The sequence below is a fragment of the Polypterus senegalus genome, chromosome 1, assembly GCF_016835505.1.
Source record: "Polypterus senegalus isolate Bchr_013 chromosome 1, ASM1683550v1, whole genome shotgun sequence".
Lineage (NCBI taxonomy): Eukaryota > Metazoa > Chordata > Cladistia > Polypteriformes > Polypteridae > Polypterus > Polypterus senegalus.
Window position 1 is genome coordinate 104,571,411 of NC_053154.1, and position 26,673 is coordinate 104,598,083.

At 38.4% G+C, this 26,673-nt stretch overlaps 1 protein-coding gene across 2 annotated transcripts in view; it reads right to left on the reverse strand.

Moving 5' to 3' along the window:
* Positions 1 to 9,145: 9,145 nt before the first annotated feature.
* dagla (diacylglycerol lipase, alpha) overlaps positions 9,146 to 26,673 on the reverse strand; it is a 326,959-nt gene continuing 309,431 nt past the window's right edge. For both annotated transcript variants that reach the window (XM_039755392.1, XM_039755401.1), the window contains one exon: positions 9,146 to 13,923. In XM_039755392.1, coding sequence (XP_039611326.1) covers positions 12,630 to 13,923 — 1,294 coding nt within the window. In that variant the 3' untranslated portion in view covers positions 9,146 to 12,629. The remainder of the gene's footprint in view (positions 13,924 to 26,673) is intronic.

Consider the following 26,673-nt stretch of genomic DNA (forward strand, 5'->3'; position numbering starts at 1 on the left):
GACACCACATATTCATCTAGCAAAATTTTGCACCAGATGCCATTCCTGACGTAACCCTGCCCATTTATTCCACCTTGGGACAGGCACGAAGAAACATACTGGTTTGTGCATCCTCCTGTGACTGAGTTGGATGAAGTGGTGGAGAGTGTACCCAAGGGAGAAAGAGTGGTGATTGGAGTGGATTTCAATGGACTTGTTGATAAAGGAAACAGGTAGAACAAGGAGGAGATGGGTAGGTAGGTATGGTATAATGGAGAGAAATGGAGAAGGTCAGATGCTATGTGGATTTTGTGAAAAGGATGGGCATAGCTGTGGTAAATACATATTTTAAGAAGATGCACACAGGTAGATTATATACAGCAGAATTACTCTGAAAGAGATTGGCAAGTGGTGGCAGGAGAAAGCATAGTTAGGCAGCATAGAATGGTGTTCTGTAGGATGACATTGGAGATCAAGAAGAGGAGTAGAGTGAGGGCAGAGCCAAGGATCAAATCATGGAAGTTGAAAAAGGAAGACTGAAAGATAAAGATTAAGGAGGAGTAAGACAGACACTGGGTGGCAGTGAAGAGTTACCAGATTCTGTGGTAAGTACAACAGATGTGGTAAGGGAGACAGTGAGAAAGGGTGTTTGGTGTGACATCAGGACAGAGGCAGGAGGACAAGGAAACCGGGCGGTGGAATGGGGAAGTACAGGAGATTATACAGTGGAGGAGGTTGGCAAAGAAGGTGGGATGATCAAAGAGAAGAAGAAAATAGATGGGAATACAAGGAGACAAGGTATATGATAAAGAGAGACGTGGCAAAGGCTAAAGATAAGGAGTATGAGGAGTTGTATGAGAGGCTGGAGTCTAATGAGAGAGAAAAGGACCTGTGCCAATTGGCTAAACAGAGGGACCAAGCTGGGAAAGATGTGCAGCAGGTTAGGGTAATAAAGGATAAAGATGGAAACTTACTCAAAAGCGAGGAGAGTGTGTTGAACATATGAAAAGGGTACTTTGAGAGACAGATGAGTAAAGAGAATGGGACAGAAGGTTGGATGATGTGGCGATAGACTCAAGAATTGCAACAGATTATCAAGGAGGAAGTAAGGACAGCTATGAAGAGGATTAAGTATAGGAAGGCTTTTGGTCCAGATGATATACCTGTGGAAGCATGGAGATGGCAGTGGAGATTTTAACCAGATTATTTAATGGAATCTTGGAAAGTGAGAGGATGCCTGAGGAGTGGAGAAGTGTACTGGTACAGATTTTTAAAAATCAGGGGGATGTGCAGAGCTGTAGTAACTACAGGGGGATAAAAATAAATAGCCACAGCAGGAAGTTATAGGAGTGAGTAGTGGAAGCTAGGTTAAGAAGTGAGGTGAAAATTAGCAAGAAGCAGTATGGTTTCATGTTGGGAAAGAGCACCACAGATGTGATGTTTACTATGAGGGTGTTGATGGAGAAGTATAGAAAAGGTCAGAAGGAGTTGCATTGTGTATTTGTGGACTTGGAGAAAGCATATGACAGGGTGCCTCGAGAGGAGCTGGGAGTGGCAGTGAAGTAAGAGTGGTACAGGATATGTACGAGGGTAATGTGAGATCTGCAGTAGGAGTGATGGATGCGTTAAACGTGGAGATGGGATTACATCAGGGATCAACTCAGAGCCCTTTCTTATTTGCAATGGTGATGGCGATGTTGACTGTGGAGATTAGACAGGAGTCCCCATGGACTATGATGTTTGCGGATGACATTGTGATCTGTAGCAAGAGTAGGGAGCAGGTTGAGGAGACCCTGGAGAGGTAGAGGTATACTCTGGAGAGGAATGAAGGTCAGGAGGACAAAGAAAAAATACATGTGCATGAATGAGAGGAAGGTTGTAGGAGTGGAGAGGATGCAGGGAGTAGAGCTGGCGAAGGTGGATGAGTTTAAATACTTGAGATCAACAATACAGAGTTTCAAGGAGTCTAGGACACCTCCTCTTCTTCACTCACCACATCCACTCCATTGGCTATTGCTGCGTCCTTTTCTTGTATAAAGCCCACAGAGTTCCACATAGAGCATCTCGTTTAAATTTGTCCAAAATGTTTTCAGGGCAAGATCCAACCTGCAAACATTGCAGTTGAGCTCCAGCCTCATTGGACATATTCTGGGCATGCACTGAATTAACAACAAAATCTTTAAATGCATTTCAGAAAGCCTTGGTATCACAATCACTCCTAGGCCACTAACAGCTGTGTTTGGTGTACAGTACTCCCAGATGGGCTTAAAGTGGAGGTCGAACAAACTATAACTGCCTTTACTTCACGATTAGCACGTAGACTTACCTTGCTCAAAAATGAAGAATCCTAACCCACCTTTTCAGTCAGTGGGTAACTGATGTTATATATTGTTTGAAATTGGAAAAAAAAATCAAATTCTCACTGAGAGGATCTGTTCAAAACCTTTTAAAAACCTGGCAGAATCTAATCAATAACATTTTAGAATAAGCACTTAAATTGGGAAAAAGGATTTTCTCCCCCTTTTTTCTAGTCTTAAAAGGTTTATTCTGGCTGTTTGGCTTGGTCTGTTTCTCATAGGCAGGGGCTGATTTAAACTAGTTTTGTCAAGTTTGACTTGCTTGTATGGAATGTTACTTGCTTTTAATAGATTCAATAAAACATTAAAAAATGAATATTCAGAAAAAGCTACATTGTAAAAATATTGTTTAAAGGCAGGAATTCCAGCAGATATAAAGGATGCTAGACCTTAAAAATGAAAGATACCATAGAAGCAGATGGTCATAAGAGCTTCTAAGTCAACAAAGCCTGGACTGGGAAATCGTGGTGGTAGTGGGGTGGTTAGGTTAGCTAGACTTTCAGAGAGGCAAGAACATCAGAGGCAGCTCAATTATTGTATCCCTGTTGCAAAACCCTGGATGTGACTTTGGTAGAAAGTTTAAAGCTGCCAAGAGTGGTGGCAAGAACAGAAATCAGTTGGGAAGTGACAGAAAGACAGAGGGTGAGGCTTGCAGTGCTTTGTGTTACTTGGAGAAAGACAAGCATGTAAGCCACCACAAGTGGGAATCAGGCATTTAGAACCTGTATAGTCAGGTTCAAAAAGGCTCCAGGATGTGATGCAATAGGTATATATACAGTACATACATACATACATAATTAAACATAGCAGAGGCCCTAGCACTGAACCCTGAATATTCCCCGCAACATAACCCCCTGCTTCTTAAAATAATTTCAACAGGAATACGAGGACACAGCTAGAAACTTGTAAGGGTAAATTTCACACAAATGTTAAGAGGTTTTTCTTTACACTGAGAACTACAGACTAAATGAATAAGTTAACAAGGACTGAGGTAGGACAGAAGCTTTAAGACTCTACTTGATTTTATTCTGGAGGAATTAAGTAAATAGGATTAGAGAGCTTTGTTGAGCTTATTCTCGTCAACATTTTTGTAATATTCAATGTCAGGGACCAGACAAGAGCACGTGGTGATTAGGGTTGTACTTAAGAGGTAAGCCAGTAGGTGAACAACCTCCAGTTTCTTGCAGAGCAATTTCTTTTGTACTTTGCATTCATACTGTGGTGATTCATCAGTTGGTGTGTATGGTGTCTATTAGTTAAGTAAATGCAAATATTTTGTATTTGTAGCTTCCTTAGCATTATTTCAGGTAAGGAAAAATAATATGACGGCATCTCCCTCTATTATAGTATTTATTGTGACAGGAGAGGCCTTCATGGTATGCCTCAGCATCCAGAATAAACCAAAGAGGCACAAAAGTATAAAAATAAACCTTATTTTAAAGAAAATGAAGTATACTTAACCAGAAACAAACCCTGCTTCCTCTTAGCCTAGTCAAGTCTGGAATCCCCACTCTACCTAACACGAGGTGAGACACAAAAATAACCGGATTGGTTAAATAAAAAATGAAATAAATAATGAATTATAGCATTCTAAACATTGTTACCTTCTATATACTCCCTCTCCCAATCTCTACACTGCTCCATATGTATCTTCCATTGATTGAAACAGTGCTGGAAGTCTTCTTGCTTGAGGCACTTCAACAGGCTTGCTGTTTCTGTCTTCCTTTCAAGTCACTTTTGAGTTCTGGGAACAAGTAAAAATCACAGGGAGCTAAATCGGGTGAAAAACGAGGATGATCGAGGACAAGAATGTTTTTGTCAGTCAAATACTGCTTTACGGAAAAAGCATTGTACACGGGAGCATTGTCTTGGTGAAGCACCCATCCCCCTCTGGACCTGGGTGTTGAACATCTTCCACATTTTCTTGTCTTCCTTGAAACATTTGTGGCACTCAAAAACTTGTGTGCGAGACAAACGGTTACACCATACACTGTTTTTATCATTCCATAAGTTTCTGTGGCTGTTTTGTTCAATTTCTTGAGAAATTTGATGTTAATTCACTGTTTAGTTTGTATAGCGGCAACTCGTGTAGCGATTGTTGTGCAATACTGACTTGGCTATTCACACGATATACCTAGCCGGTCAGCGGTTTGAGACGGTGTGTAGGAGGGGATATAGTTCTATGATTCAAATTCGGCCGACCTCTAGCCAGTTTTCCAGGAAAGCCCCAAGCCCAGTCCGGTTATTTTTGTGTCTCACCTCATATAGTGGCTTAACCCAGCTACAAATAGTACACACTCTACAGTATTTCACCCTCTCACTCATGCCTGGCCTTTGTCTTCCTTCTGCCAATTCAGTCTTCTTGTAACCTCTCTTCCAACCATTCATCTATCAATTCTGAGATAGCTCTGTAATCATACCATACCATACCATACCATATTTATTTGTTGAGCGCTTAAAAACACAGCATTACAACTGACCAAAGCGCTGTACAGTTACAACAAGCAGGACTAAAAGCAAAATATTAAAAATAAACATTAAGAGAGAATTAAAACAGAGATACTAAAAACAGGTCAAGGGACCAAATAAAATAGAGAAAATAGCAAAAGACAAGTGGAAAATGAAACAGGTTAAGAATTAAAAGCCAATGTGAAGAAGTGCGTTTTAGGCGAGATTTGAATGTGGCGACTGAAGCGGCTTGCTTAACCACTAAGGGCAGGGAGTTCCAGAGCCTGGGTGCACAGACGGAGAAAGCCCTTTCACCACGAGCTTTAAAACGTGCCTTGGGAACGGTTAGGAGCAGCTGATCTGTGGATCTAAGAACACGAGGGGGATTGTGACAATGGAGCAAGACACTCAAATAGGCGGGGGCTAGACCGTTTAATGCCTTATAGGTTAGGAGGAGAATCTTAAAATCGATTCTGAATCTAACCGGCAGCCAGTGAAGGGTTTTCAAAATTGGTGAAATGTGTTGGATTCTGCTACTTCCAGTTAGAAGCCTTGCAGCTGCATTTTGAGCCAGTTGGAGTCTAGAAAGTGTGGCTTTACTGATACCAAAAAGGCAGGAATTAGAGTAGTCAAGCCGGGACGTAATGAATGCATGAATTACTGATTCCAGGAGGTGGTTAGAAAGAATAGGCTTGAGTTTGGCGATTCGCCTTAGATGGAAAAAGCAGGATTTTACTGTGCTGTTGACTTGAGCATCCATTTTCAGGAACGTATCCATTTTGATTCCAAGATTGGAGACAGACGAAGTTACTGGAATGGGAAGAGAAACGAGGCCAAGGGGTGGAGCCTGTTTGCAGTCGGGACTAAAACAATGACCTCGGTTTTGAATCGTTCAGGTGAAGGAAGTTTACAGCCAGCCAGTCCTTAATGTCAGATAGGCAGTCGAGGAGAGGTTTGGTGGAGTCAGTTGGCTTGAGGGAGAAATAAATTTGGCAGTCGTCAGCATATAGGTGATATGAAATTGCATGCTTTCTAAAAATTGCACCTAAAGGCAGGATGTAGATTGAAAAAGTAGTGGCCCTAAAATGGAACCCTGGGGAACCCACATGGGAGTGGGACTGATTCAGATGAAAAATCGTCTAGCATGACTCTGAGAGTCCTGTTGCAGAAATATGACCTGAACCAGTCGAGGGCTAAGCCAGATACACCAGCCCAGGATTCGAGTCGGAGATCATGATGTCGTGGTCGATTGTGTCGAAAGCAGCAGATAAGTCGAGAAGAACCATAACCACGTGGAATCCTGAGTCCAATGCCAAAAGGACGTCATTTAGGACACGTAAATGCGCGGTTTCTGTGCTGTGTTGGGGCCTAAAGCCTGACTGAAAAGATCCATTACCTGATGGTCCTGTAGGTGATGAGTTAATTGCTCATAAACTACTTTTCTAGTATTTTTGACAAGAAAGGTAGCTTGGAGATTGGACGAAGATTGGAAAGAATGGCAGGGTCAAGATCAGGTTTTTTCACAATTGGATGTACAACTGCGTGTTTGAAAGCATGAGGAACTATAGCCGAGGATAGACTACTAGTTATGATCTTTAGGACATCATATCGAATCACAGGAAACACATCTTTCAGCAGTCTGGACGGCACCACATCGTCCGGAGAGCCCGAAGGCTTCATTGAGGCAACGATTTTTCCAGATGGGGGAGCGAAATAGGTTCAAATCTGGTGAGGGAACCGTGCGCAGGAGCGGCTAAATCAACAGAGCCAGAAGAAGAAATGGAGATCTGGGATCTAATGTTCGTGACCTTATCCAGAAAAAACGTGAGGATCTGATTACAAAGAGCAGTGGAGGCAGCAGAGAAAACAGTTACGGCTGGAGAGAGGACAGCATTTAGTGTTTTGTATAAGACACGTTGATCGCCAGAGTTTTTTGAGATGATGTCAGCGAAAAAACGGTTCCTTGCACCTCTGACTGCTCTCTGGTATTGGGACCACGCGTCACTCATGCAGTCGAAGGTAACAGTGAGACCATCTTTCCTCCATTTACGTTCTAGCCGCCTACAGTTTTGCCTGATGGAGCGAGTTTGTTCATTTAGCCATGGGTCATGCTTGACTTTGGATTGTCTCCGTTTGAGTGGGGCTACGACATCCATCACAGAACAGCAGGAAGTGTGGAAAGTTTGCAATAAAACATCAGCATCCGTGGATTCACATGATGTGGAGATTGGTGAAAAAGCAGCTGTAAAATCTTCAGCAGCAGAGGGGGGAATGACACGGGAGGGACGAGTGGTGGTGGATTTACCATGCTCAACAGAGACCAAATCCAGATTAAACAGAACAGGCGAGTGATCAGAAAAGCTGGGAGGTAGAATGTCCAAGTCACTGATTCTGAGACCGCGAGAAAGAACCAGGTCCAGTGTGTGAACCTGTCCATGTGTTGGTCTGTTCACTAGTTGAGAGAGACCAAAGGAGTCAATAATGTCCAGAAAGTCTTTTGCTAGAGGATTAAGGGGACAGCAGACATGGACATTAAAATCACCCAAACAAAGGAATCATGTCAATGTCACTGCATTTAAACCACACTAGAAGTCTGTCTAGCAGTAACTTGTGTCTATGAACCCCCCCCCAAGCTTTAAAAGGCCAGTTCTCTAAGTCAGCTCTACATCTGCTACCCCTAATAAATGGACAGCATGACCAAATAAATGTGCCTTAATATGGATAGGATCTGACATTTTCTCACTGGCCTTTTTCTCTCTTACACCTGAGGGTGAGGCATCTACCGCGCTGGCTGCTCACTAGCATCTAGTGATGCATAGCATTCTTCAGTTTAAGTAATCTCTCTCTCTCTCTCTCTGGCTGGCTCCCCTATCTAATGCCTTCTGAAAAAACACATATACTACAGAGAGACGCCTATCCACTAGTGGACATCCCTGTGTTCTGTAGGCTTTTGAATTTAACACTTTCCTGTGCTATTATGATGGTGCCCTTACTCTGGCCACTCTTTCCTGTCACTCACCCCTCCAAAATACACACACTATATGGTAAAAAGTATCAAATTTCTGGAGTTACAGTGTTTCAGTCACACCCATATTTAACAGGTGTATAGAATCGAGCACGTGGTCATGCAGTCTCCTTTGACAAACTTGTCATACTGAATAGCTCAATGACTTTATTGTCATAGGAGGCCTCCTCTGCCACAGGTCAGTGCTGAAATTTCTGCTCTGCTAGATCTGCCACAGTCAACTGTCACTGCAATTATTATCAGGTAGAAGCATCTAAGACCAATAGCATCACAGTGATGAAAAGGTAAACCATGCTAACTCACAGAGCGTACCTGCTGAGTGTTGAAGTACATAGCACATACAAATCATTTATTGTCTGCAGTATCACTCTTGAGTTCTAAACTGCCTCTGGAAGCAACACCAGCACAAGAATTGTGTGTTGGGAGTGTTATGAAAGGGTTTTTATGGCCTAGGAGCTGCATGCAAGCCAATGTTCACTATGTGCAATGCCATGAATTGGCTGGGGTAGTGTAAAGCATACTGCCATTGGACTCTGGGGAAATGAAAAATGCGTTCTGTGTAGTGATGAATCACATTTTAATAATCTAGCAGTATGATGGATGAATCTGTATTTGGAGGATCCCAGCAGAATGCTACCTTCTAGACTGCACATTGCCTACTATGAAGTTTGGTAGAGGAGTGATAATAGTCTGGGACTGTTTTTCAGGGTTTGGGCTAGGCCCCTTGGCTCCAGTGAATGGTTCTGTTAATGCTTCAGCATACAAAGACATTTTAGACAAATGCATGCTTCCAACTTTGTGTCAACAGGATGGGGAAGGCTCTTTGACTATGGACCTTACAAGGAGTGCTTTTTATATCCACAGAAATATAAAGGACTCACAAATAATGCCTAGTTACCATGTGTAGTTTGTGATAAATTTGTTGTGTAAACCTGGAGCTTCCAAAGCACAGAAATTTAAGGACTTATGCAAACACTAAATTTAGATTTTTTTCTTCTTCAGTTAACTATCTACAGAAATTGGTTTATTTTGACTTTGGTAATGTATCATCACATCATTAAGAGTTCACATTAAAAATATTGAATGTATAAATATGTGTACAAATCTTTTGTCATGCAGAAAATGATGAATTCAAGGGGGTTGAATACTTTTGCAAGGCAGTGTATATATTAGTAGATTAAATTTCAAATATATAATTTTAAAATAAAAAAATTGATTTCTTAGTAAAATAGTTAAGTACAACATATACACACAAACAGTGTTAATAAAGGAAACAAAAATCTGTAAATATTGTGTCTTGAGCTCCCATAACAAACAGAGAAATTCAAACAGAACAGCTTCTGAAGGATCTTTATTCTATCACAGATCAGGCAAGTGGGACCTTCACTACATTCTCTTATTTCACTGGGAAGGCAAAGGGAAGGTTTTGCTGGAGGGTGGAAACAAAACACAAAATATTAGTTCAGTAAAATTTGCTTTTAAAGAGGCATTAAAATTAAGTCTATATATATATTTATATATATATATATATTTATAGATATTTATATAATGCTATATCTTTTCTTTTTTGTACAACAATATTGATACAGTACCATTTCTTACATACGTACATAGATACATTGAGGTGGTACCACCTTAAACACACAATTACAGATAGTGCAGTAGTTCCTTCATGGTATCCAACCAGAAGCAAGCAATTAATTAAAATAAAAAGAAGAGGAGGGCAGGCCAACAAGTCAGTCAGCCTCTAATCAGCAGTAATCAATTATTGAACAAAATTACATTGTATTCTCTATGTGGAAGAGTAGGTTTTTTTGATTTCTAAGTTGGCAAGGGGTTAAAAAATTCTGACTGACCAATACTGTGCAGACGTATCCCCCTTTATGGTACCAATTATATACCCCTGATAATCACTTGCAGGCTGGGATATGTTGTGTGGACTTACATCTGGCTGCACTATACCTATAGCCTTGCATTACTATGTAACTATTTTGCTATGGGTTTGCTGGAAAAAAGGTAGAAAAGAAACTGACTGGGCTATGATGGGAATAGAGTGTTTATTGAATAAGATTTTGTCTTGTCCTGGATTTAACTTTTTTATAGGTTTATTTGAACAAGTTTGATATCTGCCACTTAGCAACCTTTGAAAGGGAGTTCTTATTAAGAAGTATAATTTCCTTATCTTAGTATATCAAATGTAACTTAAAACAAATTTAAATAAGACTGCAACAACTATATCAACAGAAAACAATTCAATAGAAGGATTAGAGCATGCAAAAGTACACAGACATTTACAGTCAAGTGTATTCTTGGACAAAAGGGCATGTTCTCCTCCGAAGTAAGTGAATTACTCTTTAGTCTTGAATCAAATATTCAGAAAATCAGTGGCATCCATAAAGTTGATCTAGCAATTTTTGTTCAGTTAAATAATAAATCTCATACTCAATAACACCAGTGGTAAATAAGGAAAATACTTTCCACATGAAACCAATGAAGAGCTTTTTCAAGTAATGGGTTGTGGAAATTATTTATTTGTATAGATTCAATGGAAACCATGAAATATTTTTGAAAGGTCTCATCTCTGGATCAAATATTGCGAAAAAGCAAACAAGGCTAATAAAAAATATTATTATGTCCATAATGTTCCTGTTCTGCCTATGGGGATGATGTGCTAAAAAGAACAAAGCAATAAACTTCATTTGTACAGAGACACAAGGAAAATTGTCGGCTAAAATGGGAGTCGCCTCATCCTAAACAACTTGTAAGCTGGGCCACAAGGTCTTCTCTAAAGAACTGGCCTAGGTACTTGGCTAAGCGAGACAAATAGAGTGAAGATTGTTAAGAGATGCTTTCTTCCTTAATTTTTGTATGTGAAATTTTGAGGACAGAGAGGACTGGCACTCAAAAGCGTTTCTCTATTAAACCTGGATTTGCAAAAATAAGGAGAAAATGCTAACTAAAACTCGGTCCCAAACTTTAGAGTGTTCAAAAGGTGTCTCTAGCTACATAGAACCTTTACTCCTGAAAGTCTTTTTGTGATTTGCTTGCTTAACTCATGGCCCTTCATTACCATCATTCTATCAATCTCCTTGCTGTATAAGCACACATTTTACATGTGCTGTGATTTTGATGTGTGCTTTTTGCAAGTCACACACTAATAAAATGCAAGCATTTTTCTTTTTTTTTGCGAATGTTTGCATTGTTGTGCATAATGTCTGGACGTGCAAAGTGCATATGTTTTTAATCTGCATGCAATAACGTCACCTTGTATATTTGGGAAAGTTGTGTTGCCTTTAAAAAGTGTGAAGCAGAAACCCTTATTGGTTCCATGGGTCATTAGGACTTTGTACAATACTTCTTCATGATATCACACTGGATGAGACAAATATATCTGGGGGATAGAGGAGGGGTTTTAGGAATATTATGAGTGCACTGATCAACTTTAAAATCTGGAATAGTTTTTCCTTTTAAAATGTCATAGAAAATCCCTTCAGTAATAATCGAAAAGAAACACCTTAAAACATAATAATAAATAAAAAGAACAACGTGCACCCGATATGTACTGTACCACAGTCTGAACACAGACTTAGTCCCCGGATGTGCCTTATAAAAGCTTGGTTTTGTCCAGTCAAGCAGCAGTTGTACCATTCCACTAACACAAGAATGTTCACCCAAACTGGATTTTGCACATGCCAGTCCATTTTTGTAGCTTTGAGTACACTGATGCAGGAGTTCTCTCCTGCAACAAAGAGCACTCTTCTCATAAAGCACAGCATTCTTTGTGCAGCATCATTTTCTTCAATTAGTTCCACATTTGTCACATAGCATCCCTCACCATATCCGGTGTCTGGTGCTACACTGTATACTACTATTGTTTAGTGCCACTTGGTCCTTGTGATATTCCCTCAAATGTGCATATTCAGTCACTCATTACTATTCCATTCATGCATTTACAGTAGCTCTTACACAGACTTGCTCAATTGTATCGAAGATGATAATGAACTTTGGATTGGAAAGTCATTCCTGGAAATACCTGGGAGCACTGATTGATGGTTGTTCCTGCAAGAACAATAAACATCAGCAGCTTAGATAGTTGGTGGCTGCAAAGCTACCTCTCTGGTATACTAACACATACAAACATACTGCTCAGTGGGTTAATGCCAACTTGTGCTGGAGAGTCGTATGTGCCAAAGCACACATTAAGTTATAAGAGAAAATGGCAGAATTTGCATCTTTTTCTAGAACTCTTTCTCACTCTGTAACAGCTAAGATCAAGTATTTCAGGTAATGGTGCAGCAAAGGGTGTAGTTTAAATCATTTTTGATTAGACAAGGCTACACTCTATGCAACCCTCTGCTAAAAATGAAAAGAGATTCCCATTATAAAAATAACAACTTTGTCAATCAAGATCTAAAAACGGTGCTTCACCAGCACCCAATGACAATAAAGAAATAAGCGGACTTACAGCAAAACATTATGGGGTGTTAATTTAGCCATTTGCATCAATGACTGAGACTCTTTCCCTCACAAAGTAGAGGTAATAGAGAAACAGGGTTATATAATATTACAGACCACATAAGGCCATCTGTTTTCTATTTTATTTCATCGCCATATTTGTTGTTGATGAAGTAAACAGGGTAACATCAGTGGCTGATTGTGTATTAAAGGGAATCTTTTCTCATTGAGTACTTAATTTAGATTTTACTGTTCTGGTACAAATAATTTTGCACCATATCAGGACAGATGGCCTCATTAACCTCTGATTCTGTAATTATGTTGGTTCACTGCCCCTCAGCTACATTGTCTATGTTGGCATGCTGCTAGAGAGCTGAGATTATGAGCTCTTCCTGACTGGCATGTTGTTGACTTGGACAGGCTGAACCAGGAGGGGAGTGTGGTGTGGAAGTCCGCAAAGGCTCTGAAGGCATCTCTCCGGGAGACAGGTCCATGAGCTCGCCAGAGGAACTGAGTGGGAGAGAGGGGGACAGAGAGATGCCAGAAGAGGGGTCTGTTGAGCCAGCGAAAGTGCGTGGTGGCTTTGGAACCAAATTTGGCTCAAACTGAGCACGTGCCAAAAACCGCCTCTCCTTCTCCTTTAGTCGATCAAGTTCTTCCTGGCTGTGTGTGCTGTAAGACTGTGAAGCCTGTCTGCTATGTGTCCCCTGAGACTCCTGCTTGTACTTCTTCCGACTTCCTCCATCAGACCCTCGCCCTGACTCAGGCAGTTCTTCAGCACTGTCAGAGAGATCAAACACATCTCCAAGTGACCCACTTTTTGAGTCTAAGTTGAAAAGAGAGTCAATGAACTCTGCAAACTCCAACACAGCTGGATTGGGGCCATCTGAAGAGAGTCGGCCATTAGGCAGCTTACCGTCACTGGGCTGATCTAAAGGAATGGTTGATGCTGCTACCAAAGAGGGGATGGAGGATCTAATGGAAGAATTGGACTGACTAAAGTGGCCAGATTCTTGCAGATGGCCTGTTATGGCTTCCAAAATGCTGCTGCTTCCTTCTGAGTGGGCTCTCTGGTGGCAGACAGGAGAACGACTATAGCCCTCCTCACGGTGATCATGGCTGTCAGGTGTGGAGTAGAAGCGTTGTGTGTGCACGATGCCAGCATCGACATCAGCATGTTGAACTGACAATGAAGTGGCCTGTTGCTGATGTAAGTCAAATTCATTGCCAGTGAAAGAATAACAGGCACTCAGTACTCCCTGCTGGTCTGGCCCAGCTATTGGGGTGTCTGCAGAGTGCTTGGACAGGCTGTCTGCTGCAAGCAACTCAGTCCTTGAGCTAAGGGAAGGATTCTCTTCTGGAATGGTGGGGTCAATGTAAAAGCAGGGTGCTTCATTGTGTTCAGGCAGTGGCCCCAGACAAGGGGAACCTCTGAAGGCAGCTGAGGATCGCCGTGAGTCTAGGCTATATATGGACTCATTGTCTGACAAACTTTCCATTACCGCCAGAGGTGCTCGTCTCTCTCTGAGCTCCCCTGCAAGCCGTTCTCTGGCTCCACGCAGCAGCACTGATACAGGATCCCGTGGGCAAGGTGAGGGGATACATGATGATGGAACCTCACAGTAGCCATCCAGGCTGATTTCTGACCGGGCACAGCTCCTAGAAAGTTTGCAAACATATTAAAATATTAATATGAATATCTGACTATAACAAACATCACATCAAGACTTTGAAATATAATGTATTGCTTCCATAATAGCCAAAAAAAATTCATGGCATCACTCAACAGAACATGTGTGGAAAAAAGATAATCTCTTTCACTCTTAAGGTTTAATCTAGCTAGTACAAGACACCTTTACAGTAGTGTGGAAACTCCCAAAAGGTAAGTAAAAAGAGTACTTACCTTTTTACTCAGCAAGAGTACTTACTGTGCAAAAAGAGACTATTAACTTCATTAAGATGATGGGAAATGTCACTTTGCTGGAAAATTTTAATGTGGTTGTGTGTTTAGATCAATCGAAATGAATGTTGTTAATTTAGTGTTAAATGTATGCATTAATAATAAAAAAAAAACCAAGAATGGCTGTGCATGTATTGCTTCTTGGCAAAAGCTGTGAGAACTTCATTAATAGTAAACCTTTTGACGATCATATGACATGAACTGGTACAATGCTAGAAGATGATTTTTAAAAAACCTTTAACCTCTGATAGCAGGTGGTCAAGAGTTAAATTCTTGAAGTGTTTAAGATTTTTTGTCTGGTTTCTGTTGCATTTAAACTCAGATTACAAATGAGGGATAACCAGAATCATCACTTTTGTGAAAACATCTAAATGCCAAAATGTCAGTGTTGAATGGCAAATATATTTAAAATTAGCCATATACTTTGACCAATAAATAATTTTTGAGTTTTACTTTTCTTGGACAGTGATAAATGGTTAATTATTGTTGTAACCTTCCCATAAGTCTCATAAGTGTGGAGACAATTGAGGAGCAGTGGAGCAGGTTTAAAAATGTTTTACATGTAATGCAGGACAGGTACATATCTAAATTTGGAATTAATAGGAAATTTTTAAAAAGTCTGCAGTGGATTAATAAAGAGCTAAAAAAGAAGGTGCAAAGAAAAAAACAGCTGTATAAGGTGTATAAAACTAATAGCTCTAAGGGGAGTCATAGGGTGTATGAAAACATGAGGACGGATAGTAGGGAGGCTATAAGACAATTGGAGAGGAATATAGCAGATAAGGTGAAACACGACCCAAAGAGATTCTTTCAGTATTTTAGAAGTAAAAGATCAGTTAACGAAGAGGTGAAGTGCATCAGATATAGTAAAGGGGAATTAAAAAATACAGACAGTGAAACAGGTGGATGCTCTAAATAAGCATTTTCTTCCTCATCTTGCACCCTCATCCACGCTGGAAAAATTATTGCTCAATTTCAAGGAGTTAGACTCCATCTCTACAATATATAAAATCCTTTTACAATCCCTTCCTTTCAAAGATCCAAGAGGACACTGGGAAAATGACCTCTCAATTAATATATCAGAAAAGGAGTGGAAAGTAGCAATGCAGAGAATTCACTCAAGCTCCATTAGCGCAAAGCATACAATTATACAACTCAAAATTATATATCGAGCACATCTGTCTCGACTAAAACTCTCCAAAATGTTTCCAGGGCATGATCCAACCTGCGAACGTTGCAACCAAGCCCCAGCCTCACTAGGTCACATGTTCTGGGCCTGCTCCAAATTAACATTATTCTGGACAAAAATTTTTAATTACCTCTCAGACAGTCTTGGACTCACAATCCCTCCTAACCCATTAACAGCTGTGTTTGGGGTTCTTCCAGAGGGTCTTAAAGTGGAGAAAGACAAACAAACTGTGATTGCATTCACTACACTGTTGGCACGCAGACTTATTCTGATAAACTGGAAGAACCCAAACTCTCCTCTTTTAAGTCAGTGGGAAACTGATGTGTTATATTATTTAAAATTGGAAAAAATCAAATACTCAGTTAGAGGATCTGTGCAGACTTTTTTCAAAACATGGCAGGATCTAATCAGTAATATTTTGAAATGATTTTATAAAGCACAGAGAATTTGTTGATTTAGGTATTTTTAAAAGCCTTAAATTTTACACCGCTTGGCTTGCTCTCTCTCTCAAGGGTGGGGATCGATCTGTTCTTAGCATAATTTTTTTTTTTTTGTAAAACTTGATTGCTATGTATTGATTGTAATAAAATTAATAAATAAAAAAAAAAAAAATAAATAAGCATTTTCTGAGGTCTTCACAAGTGAGGAAGTAGATAACCTCCCAGCGGTAAATGGAACTACTAAGGTGGAACGGATTGATTTGGAAATTGTAGAGGGAGAAGTACTGCTCAAATTAAATAGGCTGAAGTCAAACAAATCTCCAGGACCAGATAATATTAAACCTAGAGTTTTTAAGGAAGTTAGCGAGTACATATATAAGCTCTTGACACATATTTTAGGAAGTCACTGCTTACTAGGGAAATTCCGAAGGACTGGAAAATAGAACATATTATCTCATTATACAAAAATGGTAACCGGGCAGATCCAAGCAACTATAGGCCAGTAAGCTCAACGTGCATCACACGAAAACTAATGGAAGGAATTATTAAGGAGTAAGATTGAGCACCACATGGCAAGTACAGATGTTTTTATGAACAGTCAATATGGGTTCAGAAGAGGGAGGACTTATTTTATTAACATGCTGGAATTCTATAAGGAAGCAACAAAAGGGTATGATCAAAGTGGGGCTTATGCTATTATTTATCTGGACTTTCAGAAAGCATTTGATAAGGTGCCACATAAGAGGTTGGACATCAAACTAAAAGAAGTGGGAGTTCAGGGTGATACTTTTAGATGGGTTCAGAATTGACTCAGACACAAGAAGCAGAGGGTGATGGTGCGAGAAGCCTTATTAGAATTGGCTGATGTTAAGTATGGTGTTCCACAGGGGGCAGTACTAGGGCAGCTACTGTTTTTAATATATATAAAAATGGTTTGGATAGGAATATAAGTAACAAGTTGGTTAAGTTTGCAGATGATAGGTGGTTTGGTAGATAATCTGGAATCTGTTAAATCATTACAGAGAGGGACTTGGACAGATGAAGTTTAATGTCAGTAAATGTAAAGTATTTCACACAGGAAGTAAAAATGATGGGTTTGAATACACAATGGGAGATCTGAAAATCGAGAGTACACATTATGAGATGGATTTAGGAGTCATAGTAGACTTAACACTATTAACTTTCAGACAGTATTCAGAAGCCATTAAGAAGGCTAACAGAATGTTAGGTTATATAGCACAATGTGTAGAGTACAAGTTTAAGGTGGTTAAACTCAAGCTTTATAAAGTACTAGTGAGGCCTCATCTGGTGTATTGCATGCAGTTTTCGTCTCCAGGCTGCAAAAAGGACATATTAGCACTAGAAAAGGTCCAGAAAAGAAAGACTAGGCTCATTCCAGAGCTATAGGGTATGAATTGTGAAGCAAGATTAACAGTGTTTTTAGTTTATGCAAAAGAACATTAAGAGAAGACCTGATTAAATTGTTTTAAATTATGAAGGAAATTAGTACAGTAGATTGAGACTGTTATTTTAAAATGAGTTAATCAAGAACTCAGGAACACAGATGGAAACTTGTTAAGGGTAAATTTCACAGGAACATTAGGACGTTTTTCCTTACACAGAAAACCATAGACATTTGGAATGAGGTACCAAGTAGCATGGTGGACAGTAGGACTTTAGGGACTTTCAAAACTAGACTTGAGTTGTTTTTAGAAGACTTAAATGGATTGTATTGTCGAGCTTTGTTGGATTGAATGGCCTGTTCTCGTCTAGATTGTTTTAATGTTTAAAAATGTTCCAATTTTATTTAGCTGTTTATAATAATATATCAATAGATGTGTTTCCCTAAAAAATTAATTAAAGTTAGTGAACACAAAGAAATACCTGACATCTTTATGGAATGCTATAAAGCTCCTTATGTGTAATGAAGGAGAGGCTTATTTTAAGAAGTTTTTTTTAAATTAGAACTGACACAGATCGATACCTTGCAGAAGAACTCGAGAAACTACAGAGCATCACTGAAATATAAGATGTCAGAAATTCTTTACAAAGCAAGTCATTCAGCTCAACTCCATGGAAAACTGTCTGTTAAATTAACTCTGTTAATGTTAGCTATATTTGAGGAAGTGTACGAAGACAACATTCTACTGAACACTTCGAAATTGCTGTCTATCACTTTTCTTCCAAATAAGAATACAAACCCACTTGACTGAGCATATTATAGAACAATCTTGTTGCAGATGAAGATCCTGGCATTCTACCTGGCAGAACAAAGAAAGTGATCTCTCTCATAACACGACAAGGCCAAGCTGGATTTATTAGAAGCATACATGTATTGTTTAATCTTTACCATTAGGTTTTAAATTAAAAAGCATATTTCTTTATTTAGTAGTGAAGTAAAAACATTTAATCTTTAAAGTCAGAATTACCTGGATAATACTTGATTAGTGTTTTGACTTCAACTATTACTGTGTTCAGGTTTCCTTTTACCTAAAGCTGAAATCTAATATGTACATATGGATTTTTTAATTCACTTGGGTGAAAAACAAACTTCTGGATTTTTATAAAGTCTGGTAAATTTTACTAAGTTTTAAGTGAACTTGATTTTCATGAGTTCAAATATTTTACTTTTGGAAAATGTCATATTCTGAGTGCATGTTTTTATGACATATGTGATTTCTTTTATAGAATGTTGTTATCAAGAAAAAAATAGAAGATTAGAACAATCTAGGTAGAATAAGGTCATTTGGCCCAATAAAGCCTGCAAGTCCAATCCACTTAATTCTTCCAAAATAACATCAAGTTGAGTTTTGAAGGTCCCTAAAGTCATACTGTCTGCTACACTACTTGGTAACTTGCTCCATGTATCTATGGTTCTCATTGTACCAGAGAGACCAAAATTGTGAAGAGCACTCCAGACTTGGCCTCATGAGTGTGTTATAAAGTTTGAGCATAACCTCCTTTGACTTGTACTCTACACATCACGCTATATACACTAATTTTAACATTCTGTTAGCTTTCTTAATGACTTCTGAAAGATGACAGTGACATGTCCACTATTACTCTTAAATTGTTCTCATAAGGTGTACATTCAATTTTCAGACCTCAGATTGTATATTCAATTTTAGCATTTTTACTTTGTACGTGTAACACTTTACATTTACTTATATTAAATTTCATCTTCAACAAATCTGCCCATGCCTGTATGCTGTCTAAGTCTATCTGAAATGATTCAACAGATAGTAGATGATCTGCCAATTCACCTAAAATGGTATCTTCTACAAACTTTACCAGCATGTTATTTATATTCCTATTCAAATCATTTATATATATTAAAAATAGTGGGCCTAGAACTGACCTCTGTTGGACACCACTTTTAACATCACCCAATTCTAATAAGATTCCTCGCACCATAACCCTCTACTGTCTGATTTTCCATCTATCTACACACTACATCCTGAACTCCCACCTCTTTTAGTTTGAAGCCCAACCTCTTATGTGGGACCTTATCAAATGCTTTGTGAAAGTCAAGATAAATAATATATGTCTCCACTTTGATAATATCCTTTAGTTGTTTCCTCATAGAAATGCAGCATGTTAGTAAAACATGATCTACCTTGTCTCAACCCATGCTGACTGTTCAGTAAAGCTCATGTTCTTCTTATATTTGGCTCAGTCTTTTTTTATATATATGTACTCACTCACTAATCTCTTTAAGAATTCTAGGATAAAAATTATCTGGTCCTGATGAATTGTTCCATTTCAGCCTAGTTCATCTGAGCAGTACTTATCTCTGTACAAATTCCAATTACTCAGTACCACCTTTAGTAGTTGCTTTTACCATTGGGAGGTTATCCACATCCTCACGTGTGAAGATTTCAGAAAAGTGCAAGTTTTAAACATTTGCTATTTCACCGACTGTATATATTAATTCTCCTTTACTATTCTTAATACATTTTTGCCCTACAATTCACATTGGACTTATTAGTCTTATATGCCTTATATAGCTGTTTTTTTCCTTTGCTGCTTAATTTTCAACTCTTTATTAACCCACTGCAGTTTTTTTTCCAATTTCCTGCTAATTCCAAAGTTTGGGATGTACCTGTCCTGCATTATGTGTGAAGTGTTTTAAATCTGTTCCACTGCTACTCGACTGTCTCCATGCTTACAAGCTTATCCTAGTCTATTCTCCTTAGATTCTGCCACATCTGCTCAAAATAGTTAAATATTTATTGAAGATGCAGTATGCATGTTTTCTTTTTGTAACACCCAAAATTATGCTTTGTAAATATAAAGTACATTAGCTACAGCTGGTTAATTTACCTTAAAATTTAACTATGTCCTCCAAAAGAAAAACTGTGTAAATCTATCAGTTTCAGTTTTGTACAGCCCAGGGTAATGCGGTTTGGTTTTCCAACCTGCAGGGTCAAACTCCAAATTTATTGACTACCTGTAATGCAGCCTCTGCTTCCTGGATATTTGTGGAAGTTTCTGGAGTAGATTTTAACAAACTAGTGGCAGCCATACCCTGTACAAAATCTGCTGTGTCACCTTCTAAAATTTATTCATATTCATATCATTCATATATCCCATTTGTCTTATCTTTACCTCCCATTAACATTATTAGTCTATTGGCTTCCTGGATGCTGTTTTTTTCTTTTAAAAAAATCATTACTGAATGTGACACTCACATCAATTGTTATACTACCACAATACATTAGGGTGAAAAATAAGCATAATTACTTTATCTTTTATTCACATTTTTGTACAATGTGACACTTTTCCGGTGATTACATGATTCTGTGCTTTTCTCCTTACTTTATCCTTTTATTTTAGTTTTACATTTCTGGATCCATATAATTTTTAATTACTTTGACTGAAGCTTTTAAAACACAAAAGCTGAAGGAAATAATGAAATCTGTTATAACATTTCTGACAAACTGTTCCAAGTATGCAGCCATGCCGATTATTACCAGCAACAGAGATGGGCATCCAAGGAAAACATACAAACAAGAAAACACTGATTAGTTATAAACATGCTATTTAAACCTCCATGTTGAAGAAATGTTACCACCAGAATGGTGCAAAAAGGTCATAAGGGCAAGGATAAACATTACAAACAACTTGATTCTGTTGGATCAGTGTTTGCAAGCCTAGGAAGCTGTAACAGACCTATTTTGAATACTGTTGTAGCTTTACTATTAACTCTTGTAAAGATGGATCAGAATCAGAACTTCAAGAAAAACAGAAGCGGCTACTCATTAAACATGAATATATGGGTATATTGGGAAAAGGATGCAAAGGATAGAGCTGCCAGGCAACAGGAAAAGAGGAAGGCCTAAGAGAAGGTTTATGGATGTGATGAGAGAGGACATGCAGATGATGGGTGAAACAGAGCAAGATGCAGAGGACAGGAATATATTGAAAAAAATGATCTGCTATAGCAACCCCCAACAGGAGCAGCTGAAAGAAGAAGATACTGTAACTAATATCATGTTATAACCAAACCACCAAGGTCTATGAACCAATAGCAGTTAAGACCAGAGTATTTACAATGATTAATGTATCAGTTTAGACTTTTTGTTGTTCACCTTGCTACATTTGTTGACACTCAGAATGTTGCTTTGACTGTTCATAAGTTGATAACTGATAAGGTAGGAATTTCAATTATAGTCAAGTTAATTACGGGAGACTTCAATCTGTGTAAACAAGGTGACAATTCATTAGTGTTATGTAAGGGTCAATATTTTTGGTATTTTATGGTTCATTGTCATTTTTGAATTATTATTTTTCATACTTGTGTATTTCTTGTTATGTTCATAACTGCACGTCCACTCCCTGTGCTTTGTGGGTGAGTTTTGGACACCTGTTCAACTGTTCTAGAGTTTGAATTCTAGGTATGCTCACCAACAGACCTTAGTCACCTTACAACACGACTTTGTCTTTGCCCGACAGGCTTATATGTGGCTGTCTTTGGACTGGTTGGAGTGTGTTACTTGGCTTATGCGCTACCTAATGTTCATTTAGGCCCTGTTCCAGTTAAATGTGCCACCATCTCAGTTCTTCAAAAAACTCCTGTCAGTAATGGCCTGCAATATGCAGCAGTTGGAGCAGTTTTTCTGCCTCACATTTTTGGGCTTGTAGTTGGAACATACATTAATAAACTGGCTAATACACTAAATCTGGTGGCTAATTTCACCTCTGAGGCTCTTGCTATAAGAACTGTAACTTTGCAAACTTAAATGGCCCTGGATATGCTTGAGCCCAGGGAGGCACCTGCAAGTTGATAGGATATGATATATCTGACCTGGCCTATAAAATTCTCCATTAAGAGAATTCAGTTCTTGATCCCAATTGGACATCAGAACTGAATACAGACTGGTTTCTTTATTCCCTGCTGGGTCAAAAGCAGTATTTGTTGCATTAATAACTTCTGCCATCATCATTCTATTATGCTAATGAATTTTTAAATGTACCATGAGAAACTTTATGTCACCTGTCAACATCATCATGATAAACACTTCTTTCTGTTCCCACTTCTGATATTGGTTGTGTTGTCCTGTCACTTGAACTGCCTTAACCTAATGTATACCTACCTGAGTTAACTGCTTGAAATAAATGCGTATTGATTATTGTTGTAGAAGAACAAAAGGGTTCATTGTTAGAGTTGATTTTTACTGATGAACATGATTTTCACTATTTGATTACATATTGGTCATACTGTATTACTTATATCCTTGTTAGCTGTAGCTGTTAACTATTAACCTTTGCCTTTAGCACTCATAGAAGGCATTTTAATTAAACAACAACAACAACAAATTAAAGTGTCTTGATTTGTCACCCAGTCCTGCTGCTACATCTCTGCAAGGCTATGTATTGATAAGACAACCAGTATAATCTTGTGTAGCAGAATTCTGACTCTAAGGGTATGTTTATCAGTAACTTACAAGGACATGAAAAATGAAACTAATCACATACACTTCTGTAATTAATGTATTTAAGAAGTGTAATCAACAGCTGTAATTCAGTCATCTTCTTCCATTCACTGAGTGACTCCACGCACACAACACTAAAGGCATTTTTCCAATCATTAATTGATTTTGTGAATGTGACTTTGACAAGCCCCAAGAGGCAGGGCCACCCTCACATCATCCATCTGAGCACTCACCCTGACAATTTAAGGCCATAGCTGAATAAGCTCAAATCAGAAAATCACTGTGCTTGTGTTTATGAGTATTGCTGTTTTTGTTGGATTTTCTGGTTTCCTTGATTTATTTCGCTTCTGTCATTGGTTTTCTAGTTTGGATTACGGATTTGGACTTGTTTGCTTTTTTGCCTATTTTTGGTATTTTGAGCATTTTACTTGCATTCTATTTTTTTCTAATAAATCCTTAACATATAAAGATTGTTTGCTCTGTTCATACAAGCTGAAGGTTTACAGTGAACCTTCTTTGTTGTGGGGCTTATGTTATAACTTTAGACTTTTTTTGTTATTTTGCCAGCTGGCCTTGTTTGGGGTCTACTAGGCTGGAAGTGTGCAGTTAACAGTTTTGTCTCCTTGGGCAGGCTGTGTAGGTTGTGGTCCTGCCATTATAGTCTCACATCCATTTTGCTATGCTTGGAATTTCTTTTATTAACAATCAGTATTTCATGGCTGGTAATGTCAAGAATAAGCATGGGTTGCCTCCAGGTGCTTGAGCTCCCCTGTCAATCCCCAAAAACATGCGGGTTACATTAACTAGTGTGACTGTGTGCACAACTAGGCCCTCTATCCAAGGCTGTTTTCTGCCTTGTAACCAAGTTCCACTGTGAGGCTCCAGCTCTCTGTAACCTTTAGTTGAATTAAGAAGGTTGTAGAATTTTATATTATGCTACTGAGGTGTCATAATGTGAAAATAGCTTAATTATAATTTTTAGATTAAATTAGGTTGGCTAAAAAATTTCATTTGGCCTTCGACTTTGCAGAATTTCAGTCTCTAGAAGAGAAATTTTACATTCTTACAACCATCTTGTTTAACTGTCACTGGATGCACCGCATAGGACTTTCCTTTTAACTAGCTCTTGTCTACAAGTTACAGTCACAGACTACTGATTGTTGAATGGTTTGATTTAGTTTATTTGCCACTGGAAGGAATTTAAATAAATCCTTAGAGAAGCTGTGACAAGAGAAATAGTTTCTAAGATAAACGTTAATTCTTGTTATGATCTTGAGAGATAATATTTTTTTAGACTTTCAGCATGATTTTAACCACAATAGTCAAGTCTCATCTTCAAAACAAGTAGAGAAGGAAAACAACCATCCATGAGACTAACTGAGCACAATCATTTATCTAGGTAAGAATAGCAAATACCCATAACATTATGCCCGAGTCTATATTGCGGATCTAACCTGCATTTTTAAACAACTATCCAGAGGTGCAGAGAAAAAAAACCCAATTAAATAAAAGAAGCAAATTTTGACATGGTTAATTGTCTCATAAAAATAACTTTTTTGAAGCAACTATACACTGAGGGGTTGATATGTTTAAAATTAAATGTAATGACTAATCAACAACAAAAGTTGAAAGGTGCAAAAAATGGTAGAGAACTGGTTAACAAATCCAACTGAGCTCAAATTTGGTCCATTATATTAAAATTATTAATATCACATTAACCAATAAATCAAAGTCCTGAGATGGGATCCCATGCCTGGTTGTCTTTAAAAACATTTACTAATTTTGCTCTCTTTTCGGAGAGACTGACAGGAAGATCAACTAACCCCCTTTTATCACAATTACACAGGATTCATTGATTTTCATTAGAAACACCAAGTAATTCAGCAAATTAGAATTTCTGTTTTGCTTATACTTAATATTATTTATCCTGGTAATCAGGATATTTAAAGAAGTTATAGTTTATATCTTAAAAATATGTGGACCAAGGACCCTGTGATGCATTTGCAAAATTCCTCATCAAGTTTACAGGAAATCAGACATAAACCCAACAAACATTGGTACAGAAAAGTCCTGGACTAAAGGGAACAGAGAGATCTGACCATAAGATAGCTCATTATTTTCAGCAAGTAACCTGGTTATTTGGCAATATAAACACTTAACCGGGTTACAGTTTGAAATTCCATAGTCTGTACAAGTCTGTTGCAGTCTCCTAGCCTGTGCATAATCATTATTCTTTATATTTATATAGTGGTTTTCTCACTGCTCACTTCAACTGCTGCTGGAAAGCAGCCAGAATGATGGACTGACAGACATAGGGAGAGGGAGAGCAGGGTGCCTTACTTGATGCTGCTGTTCCTGTGATGGTATTGTGGTTGTGTAGCATCCACCTGGATAATGTTACGACAACCATTTTTGCACAAGTATGCGCACCACACATTACCTATGAAGAATGCCTGGGGATCTTTTATGACCACAGAGAGCCAGGACCTCAATTTTATGTCTCATCCGAAGGACAGCACCATTTTTATTGCACAGTGCCCCCATCACTGCACTGGGATCCATACTCAGATCACAGGGTAAGCGCCCCCTGTTCGTCTCACTAACATCTCTTCCAGCAGCAAACTGAACTTTTCCTAAATGGAGTCCCATACAATTATTGACCTGGCCCAAACATGCTTTGCTTCAGGTCTCCAAAGGGATGTGGTAGATTATGGCTACATATACTTGCTTCACACATGCTTCCTGTAGCCACAGGTATAAAACGGTGGAAAAATCAATTTCCTCAGGCAAATGCTTGGGTGATCGCATTACTCGTTCTCCTGGTTGAAATTGTCAGTCTCAATATTTTAGAAATTGCTAAATTTATGTTAATGAGTTCAACATGCAGTACTAAGCTCAGCAGCACAATCCTGGGATTAATAGGGTAACGTGTTAAAGATAATGAATGTTACATTTTCCAATTACTTTTTAAAGCAACGAGTAACCTAATGCAATACTTATTTTATTTACGTAAAAATACCTGTGTTATTATCATCCCAGCAGTACTAGATGTAAGGGAAGAAGCAAATGTACCATTAGTCTTTTGAGGACTCGATTGCACAGCCAAACAGGTAAGAGTGTGCTGCATACAGTCTGGTAGCACAAATCTATTAATAAAATGTCAGTTTAGTTTTCATCCAGCTGTTTGCTATAAATATGTTAAAACAGTGTGATTGAGTGAGTGACTTGATGGCAAGTGTTCATACAGCGAATTATTGGTGGGTCAGGTCAAATATGTAAAAAGGGGCAAAATGGGATTTACATTACATCACCTTTTTTTTTTTTTTTTAATAAAAACAGAAAAATATCACGTTTGCCAGTGTTTCTTGTCAGTTATATGAAGGTCCATATATGGGCCTAGAATTTAATAACAAATGCTGGATAACTTCAAGCAGGTGCAGTTTTGCAAAGAAAAAAAGAAAAAACAATGCAAAATCAACACATTGTAACACATTACATTTTACAATAAGTAACTGTATCGGAAAACTTTTTTGTAAGTAATGTTCCCCACACTGCTCAGGGGATGCAGCCTCCATGCTTGTTTTCAGATTCACGGCAATCATTGAGAATATTTAATCTTTTTATAGAGCATTTCAATGACATGACATGAGTGTTTTGCCAAAGGAGAACTTTTGCTTACAAATCGGTGTTTTTAAGAAAAGAGCTTTCTGTCTTTACCAGATTGCTCATGTTATTTTAGTTTTGTGTGTGCATGCAAACACACTCAATATGAGAACAAGGGTAAAAAGTACAGCATTATATACAATCCCTAGATTTGAATGGACCTGACCATAACATCACACCTTATTTTTATAAAAATAATAGCATGAAAAGAGGAACTGTACT